Genomic DNA, 13,590 nt, shown 5'->3' with positions numbered 1-13,590 from the left:
TGTGCTTTGAAGTTATTGAAAAGTGATTGCTTAACTGCAATCTTTCTAAACTCATGCATATTATTAAGATATTCCCTTAATTTCTCTTCAGTACTCTACATTTGTTCCTCCTCTTGTTCATGAGATTTCCCCTATTCTGCAACACTTTAATTTTGTCAGCCCATCTAAGTAATTTATATGGGTCTATATTATATAATCAAATAATAACAATGTCGAATACTCTGAGCGAAAATGCTGGAACTTGAAATTCGGTTATTGAGATTGTAGTGCAGCGAAGAGTGGGATATTTTCCCTTTCCTCACTGTAGTGCGATCTCGGAGTTTGAATATATATTTAGCAAGGGGGGTGCAGGCCCGCCCACAATAAGGATTTCGAGTTTCTGTATTTTCGCTCATTAGAGCGTTCAACATGGTTATTTTTTGATTATATAATATAGACCCATTTACTTCTTAACCATTTATCTCTCTTTTATTTAGACCATTTTAAACTCTATTTTTATTTTATACTGGTCACTGGCTCTAACTTCTGAAGATATTTCTCTCTTCCCTAATAACTCTCAAATAATATCCTCTTCCCATCCCTTAAATTCCTCTCTAACAGGTAGGTGGGAAAGCACCAGTGTCTTATTTTTACTTGCTGCATTTTTTTTCTTTGTTTTTATTGGTACACAATCAGAAATAGTTATTTGTTGTGTGCCAGAGCTTTCAATTAAATACACGTGTTCTTGTGAAATATAATTTCTATCTAGTCTAGCCCAGTTATTGTACTTTGGGGAATAATATTTAACTTCTGTCTGAAATCTTACTACTGAATTCACATCTTCCATACCAAACATTTTTTATAAATCTCTTCAGAAATCTACCCTTTTGTGTTGGTCTTTTCTAGATCCCTGTGGTACATCCTCACTATTGCAAATCAGTTTCCAGTCCATCCATCTATCCATCCACAACCCTTTTTTCCCATTTTTGCAGATGGGCTTGGGGTGTCACTTCAACAGTGACGATCATCTAGAGTCAGGTTTCATACCACTAGGTGAATAGCCTTGCTAAGGTTGTTCTTCCACCACACACACACACACACACACACACACACACACACACACACACACCTATGACTAATTTTGTGTATCCAGTCCACCTACTGCATATCTTTGAAATGTTGGAGGAAACCAGAACACCCAAAATTAACCTACATAAACAGAGAGAGGATGTGAAGATTCCACACAGAAGGCACCATGGCAAATAATTGAACAAAGGAACCTATTGCTGTGTGACAACACCACCATCTGCTGTACCACTGTGGTGCCCTACAAATCAAATTCCAGTCCCTACCTATAAATATTTCCTGCTGAAAGCTGATTATTTCTTACAAAATTTTCTTAAGCTCCATAACAGCAGTTTTCGGAGGACTATAAATACATGCCATTGTAATCTTCATCCCTTGCCAATATCCCCTTACTACCTCAAATCTACCACTTTTGTCTTTTTCCTCTCATCTATCAGTATTGTAGCCCTCTAGCAGTTAGTAAAATTACTCCCCTTTTCTTCTGTCCCTGAATATCTGCTGAATATCCGTTCTGATATCCTCTCTTTGTCAACTTCGCATGCTCATTTCTTTCCAAATAGGTCTCCTACAGCATTGCTATTTGCCCTCTGCATTTCTTAATATGATTCAGTACGGTTTCCTTTTCCTCTATACCTCTAAGGCCATTCACATTCCAGGATAATATGGACAGCTTAGCCATCATGATAAAAAGCTGTTGTTCCCACTTATTATGCATGACATTTTTTTGAATGTGCATTTCCAGCTTTTGTGTTACATGCATATACTAATTTTTGGTAGGCTGATCTTTTGTAAAGTTGTTTCTGATCTTCATTTGAACATATGTCACATTTTTCAAGAATTTTTGTTTTAATGAAAACTTTCAAACAAAAAACTAAATGCAGAATACTCCCATCCTCTATTAACTTGGAAAACACATAAAACTATGCATATCTTCATACCCCCATCCTCTATTAACTTGGAACAAACACATAAAACTAAGAACATCTTCAAAACACAAAGTTTAACCTTCAGAAGGGAACAATTACCCCAAATTGATGGTTGCCAGTACAGACATTCTCTAACCTAAAATTAGGGTTTTCCATGCTAAAGCACATGCTACAGCCTGTGTTCCCACTTACACTGATTGCTGACCATCTTTTCTTGTCAATCTCTCTCCTCTCCCAATTTGAAAAATAGCTTGTATGCTTTCAGAAAACAACAACTTTTAGCCCCAAGATAAAAGTGCACTGGATATCTTTAAATAATTTTGAATTGTACACTGTTATGTTAACTGCAGTAAAAGTGTTAAGGCTGCTAAGGAGGTTGCTATCTCTTATTCATTTCCCATAATTTCAGACTTCATTTTTTTTCATTGAATTGCTTGCCATTGTACCTTTAAATTTTGCATTTCTATCTGCAAAGAATATGCAGAATTCTCAAGATTAACTGCTTGCACCTGCAAACAGATTTTCTGTATGGAAATGTACTCGGCAACAAGTCTTTGTAAATTTCACTCAGAAAAAAAATGCACAGCTGCCCTCAGCTGTGGACATTTTGACTACACTGAACATTTGCCAGTGGAAAACAAGCAAGCTCATATCTTTGCAGTTGTAAGAAGCTTAACATTTTCATGGCTTTCATTATGTTATCTTATTTTTAAAGTTTACATACCTACAAAAACACCTGTCTACAGCTTAAGCCAAAGGTAATAATCTAGACATTCATCCTTGAAAAATAAAAAGAGAAAATATCTTAACTCTACATGTAATTTAATCACTGCAGTTTTACACACCACCGGAATGCATGATATGAGGTAAAACCTAATAGTGCCGGGGTGCTCTCAGGAGCCTTGAACCAGGTTTCAGTTACAGCACAGACATCGATGTTCTCCATACTGAGAAGGGCCTCGAGTGCGTGCATTTTGAGATTTAGACTTCTGGCATTGAGCAGCATTACCCTCAGTTTCTTCCCATTTTTGTTTTCTAGGGTGGTAGGTTTAGAATTTGAGCCTTGCCTAAAAAAGGCACTATGGGGGTGGCAAGAGCCTTAGCCAATATCCAGAATCCCAGGGGTGACAGGTGCAAGCCATCCCTTGCAAAGCAGCGTGGCTTGTCAAGCATGTCATCCCAGGCAGACAGACACTGGATCCCCTTTGAATGACACCAGACATTAAGCCAATTGTTAAAGCTGATCATCTTGTCTCTATATTGTGGCATCATTCTTGGTGAAGGAAGGATACTGCTCAGGGTCAGGGTCATACCTGCCTGGGCTACATAATCAGAGAGCTCCTCTATGTTTCTTTTCATGTAGTCCAGGGAGGTACGTCTCAGGTCGTTCACACCAGCATGGACAATGACTGTGTCATATTTGTACTTGCTGTGGAGTGACCAGAGTGCTTATGTTATGTGGCGGATTCTAGCGTCCTATAGGCAGCTTACTGTGACCCTCTCCTTGTTCAGCCTGGTGAGTGGGACGTCAGTGTGTCTGACTATGGAGTCACCTATGACAGGTATGTTTGGTGTTGTATTTGGCCTTAAGGGCTGTGACTGCTTTTCACACTGCTTTTGTGGTTTATGTGTTGCTTGTGGGGTGTCTTGAGGTAGCAGTTGTTTGGGTGTCTGCTTTGGAGGCCTCTGCTGTTTAGGTAAATTTTTACTCAGAGCCTCCGAGTATGTCTTTGTGTGTTTATGTGTTTGATTCAGTGGTGTGGTAGCATTATGTGAGGCTGGTTTTGTGGTGTGTGTAGTTGCCTTCTCCTCCTGTCTGGTCTTGCCAGTCCTGAGTTGAGAGAGCTCAGCCTCCAGTTTGGCTAAATAGCTGCATCTCTCGCAAGTATTTGTGTTATGTGGGAGGAGGAGAGGGTTGTCTGTGTACATGAGGCAGTTATAACATTGCCTCAAGATTCCCAGATTCACCAGCTGGACCAGAGAGGAGATTGACAACTGACCTTTGGACATGCTAGAATAATATTGGGAATTCCTTAATAATTGAAAACAAGGGCCAGTGGGGAGTGAGGGTGTAGTGCTTTTAATTTTAGTGCTGACTTATATAATTGCTTTAGTGAGCAAGTGCCAGGTAACTTGAGTGCAATGTGTTACAAGTAACTAAATGCAAAAACGACAAACAGTAACTTTCTTTCAAGTGAAACAAGGAACTAGTACAGTAAGCAATGCAGATATCACTAGTGATCCACAGAAGCGCTGAGAAGCCGCGTATTAGGTGGAATTAGCTTCCAGGCAAATAACAAGCAAACAAACAACAAGCATATAAACAAAGCTAGATTCAGCAGGCCTGGATCTAGTCTATGCTAGAGCAAACAAGGTGTACCAATTTCAGTAAGATACAGTTCAAATATTCAGGCACTATAAACCTTTAACCAGAAATTCCCAGCTCAGAAGGGCAGAGTCCAGCCTCTTCTCCCACAAGAGTGCAGACCACGAACCTTCTTAATGTAAAATAACTGGCCTGAAGCCCAAGTGCCTAAACCAGAACTAATACCCTTGGACACTGGGCTCTCAGTCAGCAGTTCCCAACTTAGAAGGATGAAAGCTACCTGTCCTGCCACTACAGTGCTTGCCACAAACCTTCCTAATGTAAAACAACTGGTCTGAAGCCCAAGTGCTTAATCCAAAAGACTTAGAATGATAGTTACACTTTAATTAAGTTACAACCAAGCAGTAATAAATACAACTGAATACTTTAGAGAATGTCTGGATTAGTGCTCAAGTTACACAAACAAAGCTAGATCCAGCAGGCCCGAATCCACTCTATGCCACAGCAAACAAGGCGCACCAACTTCGGTAAGAAGCAGTTCAGATATGCATGCACTATAAGCCTTTAACCAGACATTCCCAGCTCAGAAGGGCGGAGTCCAGCCTCTCCTCCCACAAGAGTGCAGACCACGAACCCTCTTAATGTAAAATAACTGGCCTGAAAGCCCAAGTGCTTAAACCAGAATTAATACACTTTTAGAATAACAGACACTGAGCCCTCAATCAGCAGTTCCCAACCTAGAAGGATGTAAGCTACCTGTTCTGCCACAACAGTGCAGACCACAAACCCTCTCAGTGCAAAACAACTGGTCCGAAGCCCAAGTGTTTAAACCAAAAGGCTTAGAATGAGTTACACCAAGCAGTAATAAATACAATTGAGTATTTTTAAGATGATGCAAAAGTAAAATGAAGTAGGTAGAAACACAAGTACAGTAAAAGCAAATACATTTTTTTTTTCCACAGGAAGTGGAGAGAAGGAATACAAGAATCTCCCTTTCCAAGGAAAAGCCATTGTATTCATTTTCCAAGTTTGAGGACAGTAGGTTCTGGTGTAGAAGAGCAGAAGTTTTGTTGTTAGTGGAGGTAATTAGATATGTGACACCCCATGTGTGAATTGTCTAGAAAGATCTCCCTGTTTAGCATCCATTTGTATTTCCCTTGATCTGCTTAGAAAGTTTTCCAGGACATTGTCCTGTCACTGAATGTAAACTGCTTCCAGAGAGATTTGCTTTTGTGGCTTACTGCCATGCCAAAGCAGCCAATCTGCACAGTTACAAAATCTAGTGACCCTCTGCTTCTTTATGTACCACATGACCATTGTGGTGTCTGCAAACACTCCAAGTGACCTGGTTTCCAAGCATGAGCAAAGATCTACAGGGCCTCTATTAGTGCCCTCATCTCCTTTGGATTGATGTACATTGATCTTAATTTTGTTGGCCATTTTTCCTGAGCTCTTAGATTCTGTCCATGCTCTCCATGCATTGTTTGATGCATTTGTGTGCAGCTCCTGTTGCAGTGTCTGCAGGTTGAATGACAGACAGAGATTGAGCTTTATCTGTGATATCCACCACCTGATTTCCTTATTTAAGCAAGGCAGGAGAGGAATTTGTGTGTGCAGGGAATGAGAATGCTGGGACCAGTTGGATTTCAGGTACAACTGGATCATCCTTGTATGGATCTGGCAAAGACGACCATGGTGATGGTTGCTGCCATGAATCCCAGTGCTCTGAGGATCTCCCTTGCAATACAGGGCTGAAGAGGAGAAAAGAAGTAACTGGTTAGGCTTTGCATTTTGTCTGGTGGTAGGAAAGTCTTCATGAGCTTAGTGTCTAGTCTGCACCCCAAGAAAACTCAGATTTGGGGTGGTTTCATTGCAGACTTCTTTAGGTTGATTGTGAACCTCAAGGCCCCTGAAGTTAGGGACAAGGTGAAGCTGAGATGAGTCAAGGGTATCTGCTGAGAAGATGCCTACATTAATAGGTCATCAAAATAAGGGAATATCTGGATTGCAGTAAGGTATGACTGGGGTGAAAAACTTTGTCAAGACTGGGGCCTATAGAATGTTCAAAAGACAAAGCTGAGAACTGAAAATTTGATTAGCCATTAGAAATCCTCAGAAATCTCCTGTAAGCAGGGTGAATAGGAATGTAGAGATATAGGTATCATTTAGTTCCAGAGATACCAGGAAGGCTTGTGTAGGGACAGCATCTTCAAAGATGGAGCATGAACGTGTTTATGATGGAGAGATCCAGCATCAGTCTCCAGTCCCTTCCTTTTCTTGGAATGAGAAATGGTCTGGAACAGAACACTTATCCCACATATTGTGGAAGCAATGGTTCTATAGTGCCTTGCTGTAATAAAGCTTGAGTGATGGGAAAGAGCAATCACATTTGATTGTGACGAGGATAAGGAGGGATGCCAAAGAATGGAGGACCTTCTTTTCAAGTCATTTTGTACCCATTTTGAATGATGGAAAGAACCCATTTATATGAAGTGATGAGTTGCTATTTCTTTTTAGGAATGAGATGACCCTTTTGCATAGGTTTAAGGATGGACTGAAGGGTGGAGAAAGTTGACAGAGGGGGAGTCAGGCAGACTTGTCTGAGTAGGGAGGCCCCCCAGATCTAGAGTCCTTGTCTGGTTTGTCTTGATATTTTTTTCCTAGGCATTTTCTTGGACTTATGGAAAGACTTAAATTCCTTGTGAGCAAAATAGGTCTGTTTTCCATGGTAGTTCTTTGGTATCTGGACACAGAAGTAAACAATCCATCTGCAGTCCTTCATAATTTTACCTTGTTCTAGTAATTGTTTGAAACAACTGTCAGCATCTGGACCAAACAAAAGGTCCTTGTTTAAAGGAGAGTCTAAAAGTTTTATGTTAATATCCTCTGGGAAGAGCTGAGAATGTAACCATGTGTGTCTCCTGAGCACAGAACCTCTAGCAGCTGTCCCTAGAGGAAGCTTCTACTGCATTATATCTGCATTTCATGCCATGCCTTTCACTTGGGAATCCTGATTCACCATAGATAAGGCCTGTTTACTGCCTGGTTCCTCAGGAGGGACAATGTTTTATTTCAGTTGGCCAGAACAGGCGATAAGTATTTAATTATTTCGGTCTGATAATTCAGAGCTTTGAAAGCTGGAGTGGAGCACATATAAAGCTTCCCCCCCTAATCTGTTAATTGCCCTCCTGTCTTATCTGAAGAAAGAGCATTGGCAGCAGAAAATAACTTGGAGAGCTTGTCTGTAGATGTGGAAAACAGTAACTTGAGGAAAGGAGACATCTTGGGAAGGATCCCAGAATTGCAAGTCCATACTGTCTTCGTGAAAGTTGGTTTAAAATCTGGTTGTTGTTGGAGAATTTGTTTTCTTTTTAAATTGAAGATCTGTAGCTCATAGTAAAATAATTAAATTAGTTTAAATTAAATTAAACCATCATGTAACTTATATCCATAGATAAAAATTGTTGTAAGAACACAAAACACTTTGTGTTCTTACAACAATTTTTATCTATGGATATAAGTTACATGATGGTTTAATTTAATTTCAATTAATTTATTTATTTTACTATGAGCTACAGATCTTCAATGTAAATAGAAAACATAAATTCTCCAACAACGACCAGATTTTAAACCAACCTTCACGAAGACAGTAAGGACTTGCAATTCTGGGATCCTTCCCAAGATTTCAACTTTCCTCAAGCTATTTTTTTAGTACCCCAGGTACTAGCAAGCTCCTTACTAACTGGGTCCGACTCTTCCAGGCACTTGGAGACACACTACTCTCAGTGCTCCTTTCAAAAGTTATTTACTTAGATGTGGAAAACACAAACAGATCTGCCACAGGGTTTTTGTACAGAAATTTCAGGTCTTCATGTACATTGTAAAACCTGTCGGGCTTTTAGGGGCTGGTGGTGGCTGAGAGTCAGGTGCAGTGGAAGTGGATGCAAAGGCATCAAGGAAAGCCTCCAACACAAATGATGCAGGAGCAGGAGTGCCTACTTCCAACAGGTTATATTAGCTTTGAACTTCATAAATCTGCTTTGATTCCCATACAGAATGTTTTATCATATCAACAGTACTTTCCCCAAATTAAACTTTTTCGATAGGGGAATTAGGAGAAAAGGACTCTTCACCATCAGAGGGCATATGGCCTGGTGAGTGGATTTGAGATGAATAGAGCAAGGAGTGCTCTTCTAAGTTGATTCATTCTCAGAAGATGAATCTAAGTCTCTCTATTTTGGAACGGTTAGAGAAACAGTAGTAGGAGTAGGACCTGCAAAGGATGGTGGCTTGAACGCTATCATGGCCTTAAACAGGCCTTGTGAAAATCTATCCTCCTTTTCCTTGGATATCTGAGGGGAAGAAATATTTTTTAGTTTTTTGTTTCTTTTTCTGAGGTACGACGTCTACTTTATTTATGGAAGATCTGACACTCAATGAGCGAGCCTAGAACTTCCTCTCTAAACATGATCTGTGGTATGACTTTTGGTCCTTCAGAAATTAAGTGGGTTTCCCCCTTCTCAACGTCATTGGTTGTTCTGAATGAGCAAACTTTATATGCCATACCTGCCTCCTGCAGGGTCACTATAGCAGGCATGTGAGTAGGGGTCCGAGTTCTGAATCCTCTGTGGGCACATTTTAGTCTGATGGGGCAATCATAATATCAGGCCTAAGCTGCTTAAACTTTCTTTCTCTTTTGAATGAGAGGGACATCAGGGGATAGAAGAATTCATTATCTTTGCTTGGGTGAGGTGCTTAAAGAGCTGAGTTTCTAAGAAGGAGCTGAGAGACAAAAATCATGATGTCAAGGCCTTTAGAACAAAGAACTAACCGATCATACAGTTTTTATAGTCATGCTCTCCATCTAAGCAGAAGAGACAGTAAGAATGGATATCCTTGTAGCAAATCTGCCTACCACAGTTCTCCTTTCCCCTCCTAGTTGACATCTAATACAGTAACAAATAGCACTGCAATTGAGAAAAAATAAGGAAGGTTCCCCAAAAGGGCACTTATCTGAATGAGTGAAGGCCATTGGTACCAACAGCCATGCGCAGAACACTCTGAGTGCAAGACCTGCATTTGGACTGGCAGTGAGTGCTCATGCATCCACTTTTGTACCCTTGTGCCTGCAGGCTTAGGTCATATATTCGATGTATGGCTCTAAGGAAGGTTTTGGCACCAAGGCAGACGTCCAGCTTATTTGGTGAGCGATAACCCAAACAGTTTGGAATACTGTAACAATAATGTATGGAAGGACGACTGCAACGTTTGGAGAGGTGCAGGAGTAGGGAAGGGAAGTAAGAATGAAAGATTTGTGTGCTAGTATTTCAAAACAATCCTTTTAGTAGGTTCTCTAATAAATCCATGATGCATGTTGCAAGGTTTAATACACAGAAAAGTCAGAATCATCATTTGTAGTTATTATATTGAGGTGCACACATTTCCAGAAAGTTTAGATCATAAAAATCTTTTAATGAATGTTTTAAACTCTTATGAATGTGCTTAGCTGTGAAAATGTTTTCTTTAATTTAGGGTAAGAAAATCATTTTGTTTAATGATAACTGGCCGTGAAGAATTACCCTTGGTCAGGGATAACTGCAGTGTAGAGCTAGGACAGCAGCACGAGAGTGTGCATTTAATGACCAATGGTCTGCTAGGGTTGTAGAAAATAAAATCTGCAAATTTGAGCTGAAAGATTGAATATAATGAGCCAGTTCAAACCACTGAACTTTTTTATTCTAGACATTGTACTACTTGGCAGGGTAGCTGGAAACTTAACTATTCTTGTATCAGTTTGGTAAATTCATCAGATGGGGGGGGGGGGTTAGTATGCTAAAAACACAAAACAGGTCTGGTAATATGTATGTATGGACTGAAAGTTGTATATTTTTTTCCTGCTGGAAAGGTTTAGCTCATGTAATGAAGTTCTTGATTTTTTTTTTTTATATATATAGCTGTGTTGATGTAAAGGACAAATTTAGACTGATTAGTTATGAACCCAGGCAGGGCGGCCACGGTGGTGCAGTGGTTAGCATTGCCGCCTCACAGCAAGAGGTTCTCCGGTTCGATCCTCGGCTGGGGTGCCTTCTGTGCGGAGTCTGCATGTCCCCCCTGTGGTCGCGTGGGTTTCCTCCGGGTGCTCCGGTTTCCTCCCACATCCCAAAGACATGCTGTAGGTGGATTGGACACTCTAAATTGGCCCTAGGTGTGCATGTGAGTGTGCCTTCTGTGGAAGGTTGGGCGCCGGGCTGGCAACTCGACACCGTAAAACTCCACTGCCAATTAATGTGCGGACAAGGTGATCCGCTGTGGCGACCCCTAACCGGGAAAAAGCCGAAAGAAGAAGAAGAAGTTATGAACCCAGGCAGTTTTATACTCTTAATACTGCTGCCACTTTTTGATAAAGACTACCTCTGGGTGATAAACTGAGGGTCTGCCACTGAATGACATTTTACGAGTTTAGTAGAAGGCCTGAATTTTCTAGCCTGTTTTGGATATTGGAAAAAGGTCAAGTCTAGATGGGTTGTGACCTTGGTTGATGCAGAAAAAAAGCAAGGTGTCATTGCCATACTGTATTAGATAAGCAGCTGTAGAGAAAGACATGCACTTAACGATGATATTGAAAATAGTTCCATGTAGGTACCAAGATGCACTTAACCTGAATAGGTGTGTGATGTCATATGGTTCTTTCAACGCATAGTTTGTGAGAAATGTGAGACTGCAAGCTGCTTGACTAATTTGGGTTAAAGACCATCGTGATTAAGATGAGTTGACTGGAGTGAGAAATAAACATTTAAAAGGTCTAGGAAAATACAGTCAATCACTTTGCTTAATTTTTCATGTATATGCCCATGAAATCAAGTAGGGTAGAGGAGTGTAGCCTTGCAAATAGTCTATTTAAAGATCAGGAGAATGCATGGGGTGTAATTATCCTGCAGAGTGCCTTTAAACAGCCCAGTTTAGATTAACACAGTGGTCAGATGTGGCAATGGCACAGTCAGTTTAGGGTTGCTGGCAGAAGGAAATGCAAGAGAGACTGCGACTTGATGTTCTAGCCAGAATCCCTGTGCTTCACATGTAAAATATGAAGATTTTAGGACTGTATTTTTCTCCTTGGACCTTGTCTACTACTACATGCTAAGCATACTAGTGGCATAACACCACCGAGTGAGCTAGGAAAAACAATGGTCAGAACTCCCACTACTTTTGTTTTTACTAGTGAAGAAAACAGAATACTTGAAACCTGACGTCTTGTCTGTCCCTGCCAAATGATAATGTAAAATGCAACATCCTAGGAGGACCTGTAATTTTGCATGTATAGTGTTAGCAGAACAGTTATACTAATAAGATTCTGTGTGTTGTGGATCAGATATCAGAAACATTCCACTTCGAGGGATTAGGCTACAAAATGGATAAATGTATTCTTTCTCACACTTTTGTTTGTTTGTTTGTTATAATTAATGCACTTTAAATTTTGTTTTTATGTTGAACTTAACCTACATTCCTGTTGTACATTTTTTTTTCAATTCTGTAGAGACCGCCAATGTTGAACCTGAGTGGAGAAATGACCTGTGATTCTGGTTGTCCATTAAGGTTTGTTCACTAAAACAATACAAAATACAAAGTTGGATACTATTACTGGACTCTGGAATCCAATTTACAAAGATTCTTTAAAAGAGAGATGGATTTCTGCATCTTTCAGACTCTTCAGTTGAACAAGTTCTTGAATTTTAGTTAATTAAGCTAGTTGCTGGATGATTCACGCCATATGTCATATTTTACTGTTTTAAAGCCATTTCAAATAACCATTGTATCAGAGTCATTCTGTTGCTGAAAATGGCTGTTCTGCTTCAGGTTTTTGAGAATAGAGTAGCTTTTTGGTGATTTGCCATCAAGGCTAGTAGAAAATGACCTTTTATTCATGTAAACATGTTGTATAAGAGTGACAACATCCCCTTTAGTAATACGACAGGCAAGTTCTGGTTTCTGGAATGAAAGCTTGTTTATAGCAAGACATCAGATTTTTAGTCACAACCATATTTAAAGCAATGCACAATGCCACATTAAAATGCTGAACCATCATCATTCATACAATACTAAATCTTTATTTTTGTTGGGGGACTACCCTTCAGTGCACTGACTTACCCCAGTCTCTATAATCTACTTCCTCTGAGACGACACACTCAGAGAAAATGTAAAACTAAAAAGAGAAACTTGCCTGAAACTCGCTCTTTCAATGAGTCCCATAAATTTGTAGGAATCCTTAACATGACTTATGGGATACCAGCATCCGATATGCTAGCACATCAACAACATGACAATTCAAGTGCCAACAAAAGTATTACTGGACAAATCACAGTCTTCCATACTATGTACCTGTCTGTACCTCATTCCAATGTACATCAGCATTCATACAGATAACTGGCTGGAATCCTTTGCAGTCCTCCGCTTTTGTTTCTGTGTTGGCTTTGATTGTGTATTCTGTAGGTGTCCCTGCTAGTCAGCAAACACAGCCAGTAAAATGTGCTGAATGGAATATTTGTTACCTTATCTGCTACCAAAATCAAACAGTTGGTCTAAAATTATCCAAATGTTTGTGCCCCAAAGCAATAATCTAAATAACTGTGTCAAAAAAGTAAAACCTCAATCAGCCCATTTTGTCTTATTCTCAAACTGCCAATCCAATAAATTGCGTCAGAATCTGAAAAAAAAAACTCTTGATTTAAACTGAAAGATGTAATTGGCCAGATTATGTACCCATATTCTAAATCCTCTCACACTAGGAGAAAGTTTTAAGTACAAAAAAAAAATAGATGTAGTTTGCAAGATGAAAAGTGTACTCTTCCCATTCTGCCATTTTGGTTTAGGCTGCTGACTACTACAACTCTGTCATTAAGGCTGCGCATGTGTTACTTTAACTCTATGGTAGAAAACTGGAAAGATACAATCTATAAACTTGTGGGAGGTTTGAGTGGAGTAAAATCTTTACATCTTGTGTGTGTGTTTGTGTGTGTGTATGTATGTGTATATATATATATATAGATATATATATATATATATATATATATATTTGTGTGTATGTATATATATATATATATATATATATATATATATATTTGTGTGTGTGTGTGTATTATATTTTTTAATTACCATTTGTATTGTGTCTAGAGAGCAGACTGTGTGCATAGTAAAGGGTTATTCCTCCCCTAGGAACTAATATAGGCCAATACTGTGAAATCATTCTTCTCCTAAACCACAAAAAAAGTGTAAACA

At 39.5% G+C, this 13,590-nt stretch overlaps 1 protein-coding gene across 2 annotated transcripts in view; it reads left to right on the top strand.

Moving 5' to 3' along the window:
- Positions 1 to 13,357, top strand: part of MOV10 (Mov10 RISC complex RNA helicase) — an 892,455-nt gene extending 879,098 nt beyond the window's left edge. For both annotated transcript variants that reach the window (XM_044076939.1, XM_044076940.1), the window contains exon 22: positions 11,852 to 13,357. In XM_044076939.1, the coding sequence (XP_043932874.1) occupies positions 11,852 to 11,892 (41 nt within the window). In that variant the 3' untranslated portion in view covers positions 11,893 to 13,357. The remainder of the gene's footprint in view (positions 1 to 11,851) is intronic.
- The last annotated feature ends 233 nt before the right edge of the window (positions 13,358 to 13,590 follow it).

Source organism: Protopterus annectens, chromosome 7.part0, assembly GCF_019279795.1.
Source record: "Protopterus annectens isolate FY-2018-M chromosome 7.part0, PAN1.0, whole genome shotgun sequence".
Taxonomy (NCBI): domain Eukaryota; kingdom Metazoa; phylum Chordata; order Ceratodontiformes; family Protopteridae; genus Protopterus; species Protopterus annectens.
The sequence above is the reverse complement of the archived record's forward strand: the minus strand, read 5'-3'. Positions and strand labels throughout refer to the sequence as shown.